Source organism: Hyaena hyaena, unplaced genomic scaffold, assembly GCF_003009895.1.
Source record: "Hyaena hyaena isolate Hyena2069 unplaced genomic scaffold, ASM300989v1 scaffold_187, whole genome shotgun sequence".
NCBI lineage: Eukaryota > Metazoa > Chordata > Mammalia > Carnivora > Hyaenidae > Hyaena > Hyaena hyaena.
In genome coordinates this window covers 417,568-436,885 of record NW_024080820.1, presented here as the reverse complement: position 1 = coordinate 436,885, position 19,318 = coordinate 417,568, and the positions used below count along the sequence as shown (strand labels likewise).

General features: G+C 40.9%; 1 protein-coding gene across 5 annotated transcripts in view; it reads left to right on the top strand.

Moving 5' to 3' along the window:
- The window catches only part of CORIN (corin, serine peptidase), a 247,819-nt gene that overhangs the window by 183,731 nt on the left and 44,770 nt on the right, over positions 1–19,318 (top strand). For all 5 annotated transcript variants that reach the window (XM_039241111.1, XM_039241112.1, XM_039241113.1 and 2 more), the window contains exons 12-16: positions 2,263–2,408; positions 3,195–3,302; positions 14,490–14,603; positions 16,467–16,577; positions 18,991–19,120. In XM_039241111.1, the coding sequence (XP_039097042.1) occupies positions 2,263–2,408; positions 3,195–3,302; positions 14,490–14,603; positions 16,467–16,577; positions 18,991–19,120 (609 nt within the window). The remainder of the gene's footprint in view (positions 1–2,262; positions 2,409–3,194; positions 3,303–14,489; positions 14,604–16,466; positions 16,578–18,990; positions 19,121–19,318) is intronic.

The following is a 19,318-nucleotide window of genomic DNA, read 5'->3' as shown; positions in this document are numbered from 1 at the left end:
ATACTTAAAAAATGCTTGGCTTGATTTTCTTTTCATATGTATAAAAAATTTCCCTAATGCAGTATTCTCTGGAACAAATTTACATCCACACATGATTTATAATTTCAGGGCTTATGTTTCATATGAAAATGCCCAAGATGAGCCTGAAATGTTATCCAATCAATATTTTAGTGAACTTCCTTTAGATACTTTAGTTCTGTTTCTCAGATCTACAAGTACATCTGTCATTTTCAGTGGCTTTCAAAATGAATTTTACAGTTTGATTTTGTTTATTAGGGTTTTTTTTATGTTCTGTTAAGAATAATATACTGATATGTTCATGAAGCAATGTTGCTTTTGCCAAGCTTGCTTATTGATTTTTAAATTTCATTTAAAAATTCTTTTAACATTTATTTATTTATTTATTTTTAATGTTTTATTTATTTCTGAGAGAGACAGAGAGACAGCATGAGCAGGGCAGGATCAGAGAGAGAGGGAGATACAGAATCTGACACAGGCTCCAGGCTCTGAGCTAGCTGTCAGCACAGAGCCCAACATGGGGCTTGAACCCACGAACCATGAGATCATGACCTGAGCCGAAATCGGATGCTTAACCGACTGAGCCACCCAGGCGCCCCTTAACATTTATTTTGGAGAGGGAGAGAGACAGAGACAGAGACAGTGTGAGCAGGGGAGGGACAGAAAGAGGGAGAGAGGCAGAGAGAGGGGGAGACACAGAGTCTGAAGCAAGCTCCAGGCTCTGCGCTGACTGGCCGACAGCATTGAGGCTGATGTGGGGCTGGAACCCACATACCGTGAGATCATGACCTGAGCCAAGGTTGGACATTTAACCGACTGAGCCACCCAGGCTCCCCTAAAAATTTTATGAGTCAGAAGACTCCTGGGTGGCTCAGGCTAAGTGCCTGACTTTGGCTCAGGTCATGATCTCACAGTTTGTGAGTTCGAGCCCTGCATCAGGCTCTGTGCTATCAGTGCGGAGCCTGCTTGGGATCCTCTGCCCCCTCTCTCTCTGCCCTTCCCCCTCCATGCATGCATGTGCTCTTTCTCTCTCTCTCCAAAGTAAATATTTAAAAAATTCTTCAAGGGGCACTTGGGTGGCTCATCGGTTAAGTGTCCGACTTTAGCTCAGGTCATGATCTCATGGCTCTGTGCTGACAGCTCTGTGCTGACAGCTCAGAGCCTGGAGCCTGCTTCAGATTCTGTTGTCTCCCTCTCTCTCTGCCCCTTCCCCATTCAACCTCTCTCTTTCTCTCCCTGTGCTCCTCCCCCACTGGTTCTTTCTCTCTCTACCCCTCAAGAAAAAATATATACATGCTTTGTACAAATGTGATAACACACATGAAAGCACCTAGCACAATGCTTAGTGTGTATTTTCTTTACAAAGCAAAAGAAACAAACACAGTTTATTTTAGCTGACTTGGGCTCAGTATAGATGGGTTTGGGGAGGTACCAAGCTTTTCAACACTAGTGGTCCAAGTTTAAGTGATGCTAGCAGTGCCTTAGGTAAGCCAAGTTGGCACATGGAATGGCTCACATGGCTGTTCCCCAGAGGGAGAGACCTCTGAGGTTGAGCGTATGGTATAGACTCCATGACCCTTGGTGGGAGACTCTCCAAACTGATATCGGGAACTTCCTGACTTGCCATAAAAGCATCGGAGAATGTGTCTGCCTGAAAGACAGAAGAGAGAATGCAAAAAGCAAACTACAGAAGAGAATCTGTTCAAGGGCATAAACTTGCAACTAATTGATATATAGGTCCTGGAGATCTTACACAAAATATAGTGAATATAGGCAACAATATTGTATTATAATCATCAAACTTCCTAAGAATCTGGATCTTAACTTTTCCAACCACAAAAGAGAAATGATAATTATGTGATGTGATAGAGGTTCTATCATCACATTATAATAAATAAATGTTATCAAATCAACATGTTTTACACCTTAAATATACATCATGTTATAGGTGAAATATATTTCAATAAAAATACACACAGCAAAGTTTTATTTCTGTTTCTTCAGTGAAGTTTCTTTTGGTGAAATTATGTTGCTGGCATGAATTTCCTTTGTGGAAGTATTATTCTTTTTGTTTTCTGAATATCTGTTATGTATCTGTGCATCTATATATATTGGTATATACACTCACCTGATATACACATAGACCCATATGCATGCAGAATTAGAACCCTACGGTATGCCTAACATACCATTTCAGATGTAGCTATTTCTGTTTCTTGTGTTTAATCTTTCTTACTCTTTCAGAGCACTGTGTGAGCACTCCAAAGAACACTGTGAGTCTGTTCTTGGGATCGTGGGCCTTCAGTGGCCGGAAGATACAGATTGCAGTCAATTTCCAGAGGAACATTCAGACAACCAAACTTGCCTAATGCCTGATGAAGATGTGGAAGGTTAATGTTTAAATTAATTACCGTGAGTTATCTAACATGGACAAATAGATCAGCTACCTTCTCACATTTCTCTGTTGTTATTATTCTTGTTGCATTCTATTTAGTTGTCAATCAGGTGGTGGCATGGGTGAGTGAGTCTATGCACTTGATTACACTGAAGAATTTGGTGCTGATCTGTTAAACATTGTCTTCACTTTAAAAATAAATTGCAGAGATGTATGTAATTTTCCAGGTACTTATCTTAACCATACTCAACTCACAGAGCCCATTATACTAGGGGTCCTGAAGGTAATGGTGAACATCAGGCCTTGGTTACTTCAAGTTTAAAGTTTTTAGAGACTTTGACAACATAGGATCATCAAGTAGTGAAATGGGATCAGGGACCTGCCCACCTGGTAGAAGGATTAGAACTGCAAACAATTTGAACACATCAAGAGCAGCTAGGTAGTTAGAAGCATTGTCCCCATGGGTTATTTCAGACCCTGGCAATCCATCGAATGGACATGGTTGTCCATTCGGGAAGGTGGTTAATTGCTGGAAAGCAAAAAGATACTCAACAACCGACAGGAGAGACGATGCCAAGGGTGAAGGAGAAAGATCCCGATCAGCAAGCAGAGAGAGCCAAGCTAACTTTGGTTGGCTCAGCTTTGTAGAAGACTATCTTCTCTTCAGGACTAGCTCCTTGGCAATAGCCCACCCATAAATAGATAAATCGGTTGATGGTCCCAGGTTTTCTGTGTATCGAATATAAAACGGCTCGTTTTTTTTTTTTTTTTTTTTTAACAGAATGCTCACCTAGTCACTTCAAGTGTGGCTCTGGACGGTGCGTTCTGGCTTCCAGAAGGTGTGATGGCCAGGCTGACTGTGACGATGACAGTGATGAAGAAAACTGTGGTATGTGTGTGAGATGACACTTTTCTGGAATATATGGTAATGCCTGCTTAAGATAAAAGACTGTATTTAAAAATGTCAGCCGTTCTGATAGTCATGAACATGAGGAATATTGAATGTTAACGCATTTACTTTTAATATTACCAAATGGCAAGGTATGACTTAATAGGTATTTTTTCTGCTAACTCTATTGACTTTCCCTAAATTATACTTCTGTTTATGACCTTGATGATATATGTGCAAAATCCTCAGTAAAAGGAGAAGCACTTCACAATGTAAGGGATTATTTTTATTATTAGAGATGTTAAAGCAGTTGTCACCTGTTTAAAAGTCAGAATAATAGCGTCTTTGCATATGATTTCCATGTTGTTAAATAGGCATCTAGATACACAGGCAGAGTTCAGGCTCCGACATTCCAATTTAATTGGAATTCATTTTCATGCCCTCTCTGATTTTGTCTCTGTCGGCAAAGGATAAAACTCTTTCTGACATTTCTGCATGGAGTTCCAAAATCACCAATGGAAAGGCCCGAAATGCCAATGGTAATTTGAGTGGAGTGAATTCCCGTTTTGTGTCCCTGCAAACCTCTGTACTTGTAACCTCAAAATGTGTCAGGAAATAGAAAGCGGGCAATGCTCTTTACTAAGCAATATTGTAGAATAAAGCAAAAACGATTCAAAGGCTCTCCAAAGAATAGTTTGATTATGATTACTTACCATGTTCTGCTTAAAAATGAATTGACGCTTTCGTTGAAAGCACACAAGGCAGTACATCTTTTGAAATCATTTTATTCTTTTGGCCTTTGAAATATGAAATACTGCCTGGTTTCCCAAGATGAATTTTCTGTAGTATACACTGTCCTTCTGGTCTAAACAACACGTCACAAGCAATACACGGAAACCCCATCAGTTGCTATAAATATGGACAAGTGCATCTTCTAGAAAATCAGAGCTGTCAGGATGATGGTCCAATGACCAGGGGTATTTCTGTTAGAGAAGAACATCCAGTGTTTTGAGAAGCTACTGTTGTTTGTTTGTTTGTGGTCTTTATGTGGAGAAATAAATCCGAACTGGTTGAATATCCCTTACGTAAGTGATTCGTTGAGAATCTATTGGCTTTGTTTGCTAAACTATGACTTCAATGGGTTATGGTATTCCGAGATGCAGTTTTAAATGAATTAGCTTCGGGGCGCCTTGGTGGCTCCGTCGGTTAAGCGTCTGACTTCAGCTCAGGTCACCATCTCATGGTTTGTGGGTTCGGGCCCCACATTGGGCTCTGTCTTGAGAGCTCAGATCCTGGAACCTGCTTTGGATTCTGTGACTCCTTCTCTCTCTGCTTCTCCCCTACTTGTGCTCTGTCTCTCAAAAATAGATAAATGTAAAAAAAAATTAAAAATAAAATAAAATGGATTAGCTTTGATGACGTAAACAGATTACACAGCACTCCACTGGGCTGGCTGGACCTATATCTGAGCAGGGGATTAAGTCTATCAGTAGGGGGCTAAGTATTTGAGAAATGTAAAAACTTAGTTTTAAATGGTCGGAGTCCTAGAATATATTCTGCAAAAAGAAATTCAAAGCACTGTTGGGTTTAAATGACCCTAAAGTATCAGATTTCTAGTTAGGTAAGGAGGTTTTTTGTTTTTGTTTTTGTTTTTTTAATCAATACTTTGTTCGCACAATTAAAGGCAATCAGTTCACACCAGAAGGATAGAATCTGTTGTCGTATCCCTATCAATACTCAATATATTGATGGCACTACTGACAGCTCTAGGTAAGGAAAGTTAAAAATGGGAGAGAAGTGAATACATTCAGACTTACATTAATTGCTCCGACAGTATCTAGTTATGAGAAAACTCTTATTAAGTTTTTCAAAGTGACCGATGATGGAAATGTTCCATACATTTCCCTTTGGGATGTATGTACACATTTGAATGGGCATGTCTGATACTCTGGGAGAATAAGACACTTACAATGAAATAAAGAAGTCCTGTTGAGGAGGGCCCAATGAAGGACTCTGGGGAAATCTTTCAGCTCCCATTTCTCATTTTTTCAGTCTGTCCCTCCATTTTTGTGGGTAGGCATGGTACCATCCAGCAATGCAAACACCAGCGCTAGTGAAGCTGGCTTTCATCTCGAGCTTCATATAGTTTGATTTATTCTGTCCATTGTGAAACTTAACGCGCCTAATGGCTTGGGCTTTCTTGAACAATGTGACAATTAACTATGCACTGTCACACACTGCAGATGCTCCAGAACTTCTAAAACCATTATAGGGTTTCCTCTCAAAACAAGACTTATTTATTTACAAAACAATTGATGTGTTGGAAATTTATTTTGTGTTTCTTTGGCAAATCTGCAGGAGGAAAATGTGGTAGCTTTATAAATATGCTTTTAAAAAGCACCCCGTTTATAAATATGCTTTTAAAATACAGACTTCTCCTGCCATCCAGAAGTAGAGCATTCGTGTAAAAACTTTCATAAGCCAAAATTGTGTGAAATGAAGAAGCAACTACCATTGATTTAGGCAGAAAACATTTTGAGTGTACCCAGACCCTAAAAATATCCTCCTTTAGGCTTTCTGATACCTACCACACATCTTGTTAGTGGATGTACAAAATAAATCAAGACAGAGCAAAGATGCTCACAAAGGTCAGAGCTCTGGTGGCTTGAAGCTGAGTGTAGTTCCCAGGGAAGGGGCGTGGGGGCGCTACCCGCTGCTCGGGGTGTACGGTGCCTGCGTAAAGCCCCGCTGCAAAACAAATGCTGAAGCTGTTATTCTTTTTAACTCGCTGAAGCTATTTTCCTTTTTTCCCTTTTCGCTGTTTTTCATGAGAGCGACAATCCTCTTCCCATTTCGTTTGGTCACTGAAAACAGTTGCTAGTAGGACTTTCCTAAAAGCCAAGTGGCGTGTTGCGAACTTTCGAGAAGAGAGGGATACCTGTCCATGCGTTAGGCTTTAGCAAATGACCAATGCTGCTCTGAAGCGTCATCTGCTCGTGTGGCAAATTTTTGTTAAAGTTGTTTGGACTGTGTAATTGCTAACGTAAACTGCCGTTGAAGACACTGTCAGTATTAGAGATGTTTTCAGCAACTGTTTGGAAGAATTGGGCAAATCTGAACACAGCATGCCAGAATGGCTCCACGGGAGGGAAGCCTGGAAAGTGGGAGCCATTTATAGAGCCACTGCTGTGTCAGTACAGAAGTACGTCGTTGTCTTAAAAGCTGATGCTTTGCCATTAATCGAACATAAATTATATGGACAGAACTGTCAAAGTAGCAACTGGATGAAATAAGTTGATTTTCAATATACTCTTTTCCAAGCACTGATAGTAAACAGTGAAGGAAAAGGTGAAGATCTGGGCCAAGAATTGAACAGGAATGGCATAAAAGAAAGGCGAGCTGAGGGAAATAACAATGGATTACATTTCTGGACTTTGCCTTCATGCATAGATTTGAGTTTGTGAGACTTGAGATTAGATTTTGCTAACTCTATGTCCACAGTGTGAGTGGGCTACCACAGGAGCCAGGTGATAGGAGCAGCACTGTGTTTTCAATGGGACAGTTATATGGGAAGAGGGCTAAGACAGCTTCATTATATATACTGTCCAAATAAAACCCTTTGTTACATAAATGCAGCATTACAATGACTAACTGATCTCTATTCTATACAAAAGAATATACACCATATGGAGAAAGACTGACAACAATACAAATACTCAAGTGTCATTAAGTGCCTTTCTGTTTATCCTCAAATGATTAAAACTCACTGGGCTCAGTGGGGCACCTGAGTGGCTCAGTTGGTTAGGTGTCGGACTTCAGATCATCATCTCACGGTCTTTGGGTTCAAGCCCCACATTGGACTCTGTGTTGACAGCTCAGAGCCTGGAGCCTTCTTCAGATTCTGTGTCTCCCTCTCTCTCTGCCCCTCCCTGCCTCATGCTCTGTCTCTCTCTGTCTCTGAAAAATGAATACACCTTGAAAAATTTTTTTAAATTATTGGGCTCAATAAAATAAAATTTTCAACTATAATCTTTTCTCGGGATCAAAACCCCTTTGGGCTGCGTTCAAAGCCTCTGACCCTGATATTTGTGGGGTGACGGGCTGATTTTTAAAGTTTTCCAAAAGGCCTTTTTTTCCTAGCCCTTTGGACTCTTTACTAGTATTTCTATGACTTCTCACAGAGAATGGCAGACCTGGCATTTTTAGCAAATAGGAGTCTCCATGACTCTCTTTCTCTTTGCTCCTGGAAGACCCCGACTCTGCTCTGTAACTAGCATAACCCAAGTTTCACATCGGATACCCACAAATGGGCTTTCTCTTTAGCTGTTTTGCTACTTGGTTCCCTGCTTTGCTGTTTTATTTGGCATGTTGGGCAGGCAGCTTGAAATGTCAGGGGGTGCTCTGTGTAGACCGAGACTTGGATTTAAATCCCAACTCAGCACCTAGAGGCTGTGTGAGTTTTGGCCAGTCACTAATTTCTCCGGGCCTCCGTTTCCTCGCCTACGAAGGGTAGAGAACACCCACTTTGTCCTCCGGAGCTTGGAATGCTTACTCCGTGCCTTTACTCATTCCTCAGAAGGCAGTAACCAAGCACCCATCTGCCACGGGGCTAGCACATTTGGGGGGCAACTCCCCTCAAAGGTCACCCCAGGGATCTCCCTTGAGGGAAAGAGTCCTGTCTTTGGTCTTGTCGCTGACAGACCAAGGTCTTGTTTACGGCAGAGGAGATGAGGCTGGTGTGTCTTGTCCAAAGCACGAGCTGGGGAAAGCCCCTGGCCACACAGTAGACACGAGCAGCAGGGTGCTGTCTCATCCTGGAGGCTGAGCTTCTCTGGAGGCAGATGCCCCCCTCTCCGGGATGAGTCATGGAAGGCAGCCCCCAGCCTGCAGTTTAAAGCCCTTCCTATTTCCCCATCCTGCCTCCACGGAGCGTGCTAAGCCAGCACATGTTGAAGAGGATGACATGGGGATGTCACCCCTAAACAGGGGAGGAGTTGGGAGGGGCTGCTGAGGACCCGCGAGCCCTACTGGTTGTGCTGGCATTGCTGTCCTGCAGGAGCTGCTGCTGCTCCTTGAGACTGGAGCTCCGTCACCCAGGGCTGCCCGCCCTGCAGGGGCCTCGAGCCTCACTGCTGCAGCTTCCCGTGCAGGCCCAAGATGGCTGCTTCCAGCCCGGCCTGGCCCCAGCAGCCCCAGGGTGCAGATTCACCTGGCCGCTTTTTTCTAATTTTTAAATTTTTTTAATGCTTTATTTATTGTTTTAATGTTTTATTGTTTTAATTGTTAAAATTGTTTTAATGTTTATTTATTTTTGAGAGATAGAGTGTGCGTGAGTGGGGAGGGAGGGAGACACAGAATCTGAAGCAGGCTCCAGGCTCTGAGCTGTCAGCACAGAGCCCGATGGGGGGCTGAACCCAGGAGCTGTGAGATCATGGCCGGAGCTGAAGTCGGTTGCTTAACCCACTGAGCCACCCAGGTGTCCCTAGATTCCCCTTGCCTCTTGCCCTACTGACTAGTTCCTCCCTGAATATATATATATATATGTTTATTTTATTTATTTTGAGAAAGAGGGAGAGAGAGGAGGGGAGGGGCAGAGAGAGAGGGACAGAGAGAATCCAAGCACCCTCCGTGCTGCCAGCTCGGAGTCCAATGTGGGGCTCGATCTCATGAACCTTGAGATCATGACCTGAACCAAGATCAAGAGTCAGATGCTTAACCGACTGAACCACCCAGGCACTCTTCCCTGAAGGATATATTTTATTTCTTACAGCTCAAATTAGCAGACCTAATGAGCCAACCTTCTCACCTTATATTTGCCTGAGAGATTCTTCCAATATAAGAAGCATCTGCTTTAAGGTGTTTGCTGCCTTTACCTGTGATAACAACTTTCTTGGTAGAGAGGAAAAAACCCCAAAATGGTGCCCAAGTTCAGGTGGGACCTGCCTCTGGTAGGAGGCCTGCTGCTTCACAGAGTTTTTGTGAAAATGAGAGCTAGAGTAAGCGAACAACCCAGCACAAACCTTAGCACACTTAGGGTGAAAAAATATCTTGTTTTCCTGGGCCCGATGGAAGGTTTTGGAATGAGGGACCGTTAGTGCTCAGAACAGGCAGGTCTTGGGTAAGCTGGGCTGGGCTGGTCACTTTAGCCACACACCAGCATCTCCATGAGTGGGCCTTGTCATCATCTCTGTGGTGGTGGTTATCATTCTGACATAAACCATTATGTGGTTTCATAACCTGAAACTCCATTAAACTTCCCACCCCATCCATATCCGTCTTTTTTTTTTTTTAACTTTTTAATGTTTATTTATTTTTGAGAGATAAAGAGAAGACAGAGCATGAGCAGGGGAGGGGCAGAGAGAGATGGAGACAGAATGGGAAGCAGCTCCAGGCTCTGAGCTGTCAGCACAGAGCCCGGCCTGGGGATGGAACCCATGAACCGTGAGATCACGACCTGAGCCAAAGTCAGACGCTTAGCCAACTGAGCCACCCAGGGGCCACCATATATGCCTTTAATTTTTAGTGGAGTCACACTCTTTTCATTTTAAGACATACATTTAAAACATAATTACACCAAAAAGTCACTTTAAAGACAGTGGTTCCTTCACAAAATAATAATACCATCTTCCATATGACTAATGTCTTGACGTCTTCATCCTATTTCATGTATGCTCATCATAATTCCACAAAAGAGGTATGAGGCCACACAAACTTTTATGAGAGAAGAGAAGATACAGAAGGGTAAGCTAATGCTTAGAGAGAACTCATTTAATCTGTATAGCAACCCTATGTAGTAGGCATTATTATTACTTTTTTAGAGATATTGAAACTGAGGTTCAGAGAGGTTGAGTAACCTATCCAGAGTCACACAGCTAGTGAAATCAGAGCTAGGATTCAAATTGCTTTCTGCCCCTTACCCCTTGTACTGTACATTCTCATTTTGCAGAGGACTGCAGCTAAAGCCTTGCACCCAGATCCCAACTGGGTCTTCCTCTATAAGGCTGTGATTTGGAACAACTGATTTATTTTCTCTAAATCTCATTCTCCTCACTTATAAAACAATGATCATCACACTGACATACTGTTATTGTGGGGTTATTGGAAGAATTAAAACTGGGGAGCCTGGATCACTCAGTTGGTTGAGCGTCCGAGTCTGATTTCAGTTCAGGTCATGATCCCAGAGTTGTGGGATTGAGCCCTGTGTTGCGCTCCGTGCTCAGCATGGAGCCTGCTTGAGATTGGCTCTCACTCTCTCTCTCTCCTTGTTGAACTCTCTCTCTAAAAAAAAAAAGAAAGAAAGAAAAAGAAATTTGAACACTGAATACTTTTTTAGAAATGAATATGTATTATGTGTATCTATAGTGGATAATGAATTCTATCTTATTATTATTATCATTATTATTATTACTATTGAGAATGCAGGCCTTATTTATGTCCCTTACTTCTATGGTCTTTTATCAGCCCATTCCAAAGGTCCACAGTCTCAAGACTTTTAGGAAGGATACCTTGTGAATAATCAGAAAGGCTCTTGCTGTTTTCTCTCATCATCTACTAGCAAGTGGTGATGTTTATAACGAGACTGATGAGGCTGTTATTGTCAGAACACCCAGGTGATGTCTGTATCCTCTGCTAGCTAAAACTCCATACTATACCTATGAGTTCCCAGAATAGACATCTCTGGACCTAAGACTCTTCCAGATGTACAGCTAGTGAAACATCCCCACTGTTTATTTCCTATAGTTTTGAATGGTGAAACACTTTAAATCTAATTTTAGCTTGTAATAAAAATTTATCTTCTAGTGACTTATTTTGATAACTGTTTTCAGTGGGAATTTTGATAAAAGTAGATTTTTTTCTTACAATGGATTCCAAGAAACTTGAGTCAATCACCCACAGAATTTCTCTGAATTATTTGTAGTAGGTCAAATGGGAAATAGCGTCTTTTAAGAAAGTCCTTATTTGATCACGGCTTTGCATTTCACTCACCTTAAACTAAGTTGTCTTTTCTTGGGAAGAGAAGAGACTTTTTGTTCCTTACATGAAATGAAGTTCCATTTAAAATGCACATGTGTTGAAGGCCTGCTGAGGGCTCGCACTATGGTGGCATGGGGGATGAGGGGAAGCCAAAGATGAATGGCATGTGGACTCCTCCTTCATGCACCTAGCAGCCTGGTAAGGACCATGGATTCCTCTGGAGTGACAAGAACGCATTAGACTCTTGGCATGTTTTAACAGATGTATGAAATGCACTGCTTTTGATGCAAATGGTATTTTTTAAGTTCATTGCAAGTACTTGCTATTAAACAGGCAAATTACAGTTCAAGCTGATGGTCCTGATCTTGTGCAAATTGCATTTATTTCTCATATTAATTGATGAAGTTGACATCCTTAGATCGCTTAGACTTTGTTACTGAAGTGACAGCCCTCGTACCTGGCTCTTAAATTAGTCTTGTAGGTATTTGCCGTAGGAGGTGCCTCTTACTAAACACACAGATGGCCTTTCCATTTGTTGACTGAAATTACATTTTAAGATAATATGCATCTAAATTACTAGGTTTTGGCGTATTTACTTAAAGCATAACTTATCATCTCATAGATGTGTCTAATGCGCTGGCAAATTGACTCAGAAGGCAAAAAGAACAGCTAAAGATGAGCATTGGGGTATAGCTGCTTTTCCATATTTTTCTCCATTTCCCATATGTCACTTTTGATCTCTTAGGAAAGCTGTCCTATTTATATTGCTATTGAGTATTTCTACTCTCAAAATTACAGTTTTCATAGTATACAGAAGTCAAGCCTTTTTTTAAAAATGTTTATTTGCTTATTATGAGAGAGAGAGAGAGAGGGAGAGAGAGAGAGAGAGAGAGACTATAAGCCTGTGAGTTGGGGAGGGGCAGAGAAAGAGGGAGAGGGAGAATCCCAAGCAGTCTCCGTGCTGTCAGTGCAGAGCCTGATGTGAGGCACCATCTCACAAACCATGAGATCATGACCTGAGCCGAAATCTGGAGTCAGACACTTAATTTTTTTTTTTTTTTTTACAAATAGTTTATTGTCAAATTAGTTTCCACATAACACTCAGTGCTCATCCCCACAAGTGTCCTCCTCCATGCCCATCCCCCCTCCCCCCCACATCCATCAGTCCTCAGTTTTTGTCAGCATTCAAGAGTCTCTCATGGTTTGCCTCTCTCCCTTTCCCCCACCATTTCCGCCCTTCTTCTCCCCCTTGTTCCTCCGTCAAGTTCCTCCTAATCCTCCTATACGTGCAAACATATGATATTTGTCCTTCTCTGCCTGACTTATTTCGCTCAGCATAACCCCCTCAAGGTCCATCCATGTTGCTACACATGGCCAGATTTCATCATTTCTCATTGCCATGGAGTATTCCATGGTATAGATAAACCACATCTTCTTGATCCATTCATCTGTTGATGGACACGTAGGCTCTTTCCATGTTTTAGCTATTGTGGAGAGGGCTGCTATGAACATTGGGGTACATGTGCTCCTATGCCTCAGCATTTCTGTATCCCTTGGGTAAATTCCCAGCAGTGCTATTGCTGGGTCCTAGGGGAGTTCTAGTGTTAGTTTCCTGAGGAACCTCCACACTGTTTTCCAGAGGGGCTGTACCAGTTTACATTCCCACCAACAGTGTAGGAGGGTGCCCGTTTCTCCACATCCTCGCCAGCATCTAGAGTTCTCTGATTTGCTCATTTTAGCCACTCTGACTGGCGTGAGGTGGTCTCTCAGTGTGGTTTTGATTTGTATTTCCTTGATGAGGAGGGATGCTGAGCGTCGTTTCATGTGTCTGTTGGCCATCTGGATGTCCTCTTTGGAGAAGTGTCTGTTCATATCTTCTGCCCATTTCTTCACTGGGTTGTTTGTTTTTCGGGCGTATAGTTTGGTGAGTTCCTTATAGATTCTGGATATTAACCCTTTATCTGATATGTCATTTGCAACTATCTTTTCCCATTCCATTGGTTGCCTATTAATTTTCTGGGTTGTTTCCTTGGCTGTGCAGAAGCTTTTAATCTTGATGAGGTCCCAACAATTTATTTTTGCTCTCGATTCCCTTGCTTTTGGGGATGTGTCAAGTAAGAAGTTGCTGCGGTGGAGGTCAAGGAGGTTGTTTCCTGCTTTCTCCTCTAGGGTGTTGATAGTTTCCTGTCTCACGTTCAGGTCCTTTATCCATTTTGAGTTTATTTTTGTGCATGGTGTGAGAAAATGATCTAGTTTCATTCTTCTGCATGTTGCTGTCCAATTCTCCCAACACCATCTGTTAAAAAGGCTGTCTTTTTTCCATTGGATATTCTTTCCTGCTTTGTCAAATATCAGTTGGCTGTATACTTTTGGGTCCACTTCTGAGTTCTCAATTCTGTTCCATTGGTCTATGGGTCTGTTTTTGTGCCAATACCATACTGTGTTGATGATGACAGCTTTGGAGTAGAGGCTAAAGTCTGGGATGGTGATCCCTCCCGTTTTGGTTTTATTTTTCAGTATTACTTTGGCTATTCGGGGTCTTTTGTGGTTCCATACAAATTTTAGGATAGTTTGTTCTAGTTTTGAGAAGTATGCTGATGCAATTTTGATTGGAATTGCATTGAATGTGTAGAGTGCTTTAGGTAGTAATGACATCTTAACTATATTTATTCTTCCTATCCATGAGCATGGAATGTTTTTCCATTTCTTTGTGTCTTCTTCAATTTCCCTCATAAGTTTTCTATAGTTTTCATCATACAGATCTCTTGTATCCTTGGTTAGGTTTATTCCGAGGTATTTTATGGTTTTTTGTGCAATTGTGAATGGGATCAGTTTCTTGATTTCTCTTTCTGTTGCTTCATTGTTGGTGTATAAAAATGCAGCCAATTTCTGTACATTGATTTTGTACCCTGCAACTTGGCTGAATTCTTGAATCAGTTCTAGTAGGCTTCTGGTGGAGTCTGTCAGGTTTTCGATGTAGAGTATCATGTCATCTGCGAAGAGTGAAAGTTTGACTTCCTCTTTGCCAATTCTGATGCCTTTGATTTCCTTTTGGTGGTCAGACACTTAATTGACTGAGCCCCCAGAAGTCAAAGCTTTTTAAGAAGAAAGAAGTATGTCTTTGTGCTATAATTTTTCTACACTGCTTGATTAAATCCATCATTATTTTTTATCTCCACATCTACTGCAAATAATTTTTTCTTCTGTCTTCAGGCTGTAAAGAGAGAGATCTTTGGGAATGTCCATCCAATAAACAATGTTTAAAGCACACAGTCATCTGTGATGGGTTCCCAGACTGCCCTGATGCCATGGATGAGAAGAACTGTTGTAAGTGCTTACCTTGAACTGGCCAACACAAGTCTTTTAATGTTAAACACTGATTATTTTCCATTTTGAATATAATCTAGAAATTTGGAAATATGTATCAAAAGCTTTTAGTATGCTCACATCTTTTGAACAAATCTCCGCTTATAAAAATATATGCAAGAAGGTAATCAAACATGTGTAAATTATATACACAGTGATAGTATTCTAGTATTATTTGTCACAAGGAAAAATTAAAACACCCCAACTATCCAAAAAGAGGGGACAGAAAGTACAATCCTAAAATGCAATAATATGCAAACATTAAAAATCAAATGGAAAGAATAATTCCTCCTGGGTTCATTACATATCATTAGGTGAATAAAACAAAATATAACGTACTATGTGCACTATTGTCCTGAATTTTTAAAGTGCTGATACCCACATAAAAGAAAGATCAGAAAGTCACAAGAAACAGTTTACAATTTTCATCTCTAGGGCTGGGATTATTAAGTGGGGTTTTTTTTTTTCTGTCTTTTCTACATTTTCTAAATGATTAGCCACTACTTTTTGAACCAGAAAAAAAATTATCTCTCAAGATATTTTATCTACTAGTAACAGAAAGCCCAACCCAGGCTGACTTAAACAGTGAAGATTTTTATTTTATTTTATTTTATTTTATTTTATTTTATTTTATTTTATTTTATTTTATTTTATTTTCATATGTATCACATATGTCCTGTATTATAATTTTAAAAGTCAAGTACAAGATAGATTCTTGATGCTAGATGTGGGAGTTCAGCACCTCTTCTGTGATTCTTTTAGTTCAGCTTGACTACAGACTAGATCTATGAGAGTCAAAAGATGGCTGCCACGAGCACCTGGGATTCCATGCTTTCTTGATCATATCCGTGGGAAGGAGTGATGATGACCTTGCCTTCATCTTTGGAATATCACTTAAGGATTCACTCAGATTGGCCAACTTTGAGCAAGGTTCCAGCTAGCATTCAGGGGTCTTTGTGTGGATTAGAAAATACCGCCTAAATAGCTGGACTGCAAAAAGAAACACCCCTCAGGGAGAACCAACTAGAAAAAGATGCTGTTTCCTCCAGGCTGCCCCTGTCCCCAGCTGGGATGCATGATCTGGCCAGCAGGGTTTGGGTAGGAACTATCTTAGAAAGCACAACCCAAGAAATGGTAGGCCAAAACTCTGATCTTGGGTCCCATGCTTTCCGTTGGACTAATAACCGTACTCAGAAAAAAATAGTTGTAGCTAGAAAGTGCCATGTCCCACTTACACTAGTCAAGATCTCCTGAAGCTGTGGGAACATGAACAAAATCAGGTTCCCTTAAAAAACGAGAAAGAAAGGATATAGATCTTAGGCAGGCAATCAGGGAGTGTCACTATGATTTAAAAAAACCAACAGAATTAGTATGTGATTCAGGGAGTCATTTAATAGTAGAGATTTTAAAGAATAAACATGATCCATATTATGTGGACAGAGCTTGTTTCCATCCTGTGGTCACTTCATTTTGCTCATCCCCAGTGCTTGCCTCGTGCTACTTCAGATTTTAACCGTTCTCTCAATTTTTGGAATTTTTGCTGCTCTGGGTACCACTTTTTCAATCCTGGTGTTAGACCTAGACAATTTAGTCAGGTAGAGATGGTACTATTGTTTAAATGATCGTTGTTTGTATGGATACGCATCTATAATAGGAGTTTTTACCAATTCTGTTATTCTGTCCTGATACCTGTTTGGAGGCCTCAGTGACCACAGCTTTTCTTCCTTCCATGCTCCTCCTGACAGATGATAATGTGCATGTTAATGATAGCCACGCTTGTTTCTGAAATGTTTCCATCGTCTCGCTTCTTGTTCCCCATGCCAGCACTTTGCCAAGATGATGAACTGGAATGCGCAAACCATGAGTGTGTGTCCCGTGAGCGCTGGTGTGATGGTGAAGCCGACTGCTTGGACAGTTCTGATGAATGGGACTGTGGTGAGCCACGTGTTTCTGCCATTGACTGCCCCCTGGAACACCTATCAGCTACTTAAGCTTAATACATCCTAAGTGACTTCACAGAATTTACTAATCAATTTCATCTGTTTTGTTTTACTATGATAAAAGCTGGCAGTAGTGATTCATAGATGTTGTTTCCAACTCACAGAACATTTCCTCTTAAGTTATTTTGCTATTTGAATTGTCTATATTATATGTGAAAACATTTGGGCTTGAATTCTTATGACCATATAACTGCTAGAATACAATATTAAACTCTTTATTATCACTCAGCTTCAACAACTATTAATATTCTGTCATTCCCATATCATTGACACCTCCTGGAATAGGGTATTCAAGTGGGTCTTCCATGTGACCAGACATTTCTCCAGATAATACATGCAAATGGCTAAGGCACATAAAAAGACGCTCAACATCGCTCATCATCAGGGAAATACAAATGAAAGCCACAATGAGATACTACCTTACATCTGTCAGAATGGCTAAAATTAACAACTCAGGAACCAACAGGTGTTGGTGAGGATGCAGAGAAAGGGGAACCCTCTTATACTGTTGGTGGGGATGCAAACTGGTGCAGCCACAGTGGAAAACAGTGTGGAAGTTCCTCAAAAAGTTAAAACTAGAACTACCCTACATTCCAGCAATTGTACTACGAGGTATTTACCCAAAGGATACAAAAGTACTGATTCAAAGGGGGCACATTTACCCCAATGTTTATAGCAGCATTAGCAATAATAGCCAAATTATAGAAGGAGCCCAAATGTCCATTGATGAATGGATAAAGAAGAGGTGGTGTATATGTATATATATATACATATATATTTATATGTTTATATATTTATATATATTTATATATTATATTTATATATATTTGTATGTGGTGTATATGTATATATATATAATGGAGTATTACTTGGCAATCAAAAAGAATGAAATCTTGTCATTTGCAACAGTGTTGTTGGAGCTAGAATATGATATGCTGAACGAAATAAATCAGTTAGGAAAAGACAAATACTGTATTATTTCACTCATATGTGGAGTTTAAGCAACAAAACAGATGACCATAGGGAAAGGGAAGGAAAATTAAAATAATAGGAAAACAGAGAGGGAGACAAACCATAAGAGACTCTTAATTACAGAGAACAAACGGAGGGTTGATGGAGGGGAGGTGTGGGGGGATGGGCTAAGTGGGTGATGGGCATTAAGGAGGGAACTTCCTGTGATGAGCACTGAGTGTTGTATGTGAGTGATGAATCACTAGATTCTACTCCTGAAACTAATACTACACTGTGTGTTAACTAAGTTAACTAATTTTATTTTAAATAAAATTTGGGAAGAAAAAAAAATTAAATGCTGATGGAAAATCCAACCAAATATATTAAAAATTTTGAAATAAATTATTATTAATTATCTTTAAAAAGTGGGTCTTCCATCTTCCCTGTACTCTTGCTCCAGATCCAAAGGCAATAGATGTCTAACTATCTAGCTCCTTACATGTACAGGACCTAAAGGCATCTCCCACCAGCATCCAGTATTACAGTTTGTAATCTTGGGTTTGATTAATTCTCTTGTTCCACATTCATCATCTTTCCATTCACTGGACTCTTATTTCAGTCCTTTGCATCATCTGACCACATCATGATCATCATCTGTGCTGTGATTAATTGCATAGTGTTTCACAAGGAGTCTATGGTGTAGGAAGTAGAGAGGATGCTCTATTACAAAATAGGAATTAGCGTATACCAAAGTAGTCCTAACTTAACATCACTTGCATACCCTTGCCTTCTCACATGCTTTCTTGAAAGGAAGTGAACAAAGTGACAACTAACTCCTGATAGTAGTGCAAATCACTGGATAAACTCACCGGATGGAGTGCTGCCTCTGGTCATATTGTAACTCCTAAAGAAAAGTTAAGAACTTCCCATCTCTTTCCCTAGAGCCTGTGGTTCCTGGAGGGCAGAGAACATTTCTAATTCACTTTTGCAGTTTTCCACAACACTGAGAGTGGTGCTAAGCACAAGGCAAGCGCTCACCAAGTGGTTCTTTTTTTTTTTTTAATATTTTTATTTATTTCTAGGAGAGAGAGAGACAGCGTGAGCAGGGGAGGGTCAGAGAGAGAGGGAGTCACAGACTGAAACAGGCTCCAGGCTCTGAGCTGGCAGTCAGCACAGAGCCCGACGCGGGGCTCGAACCCACGAACTGCGAGATCATGACCTAAGCAAAAGTCGGACGCTTAACCGACTAAGCCACCCAGGTGCCCCTCACCAAGTGGTTCTTAATTAAAAGAATGAAAAACAAATGCAAGTGAGGCAAAAGCATGTAGAGTTAGCATTTGGTTCCTGAGCAGAAATGTTTCTCATTAGGGTTTTTCCCTTTCTTTTTTTCCCCTCAGTGACCCTCTCTAAAAATGTGAGCTCCTCTTCATTCCTGATGGCTCACAGATCTGCCAAAGAACACCACGTGTGTGCGGATGGCTGGCAGGAGACATTGAGTCAGCTGGCCTGCAAGCAGATGGGTTTAGGGTAAGGTCAGTAGTTTGTAGCACTGATGAATTTCTCAGAGGGCTTCGCAGAATTGGCAATAACATCTTCCTTATGAATGCAGAGTGAGTTAGTGCTCTCACATAGAGCCCTCCAGAGCTCGGGAAATGAATCAGGTGAGAGGACCATATTTAATCACAGGCACCTGCTCTGAAGAGATGGAAAGCTGGGGTGAAAAGC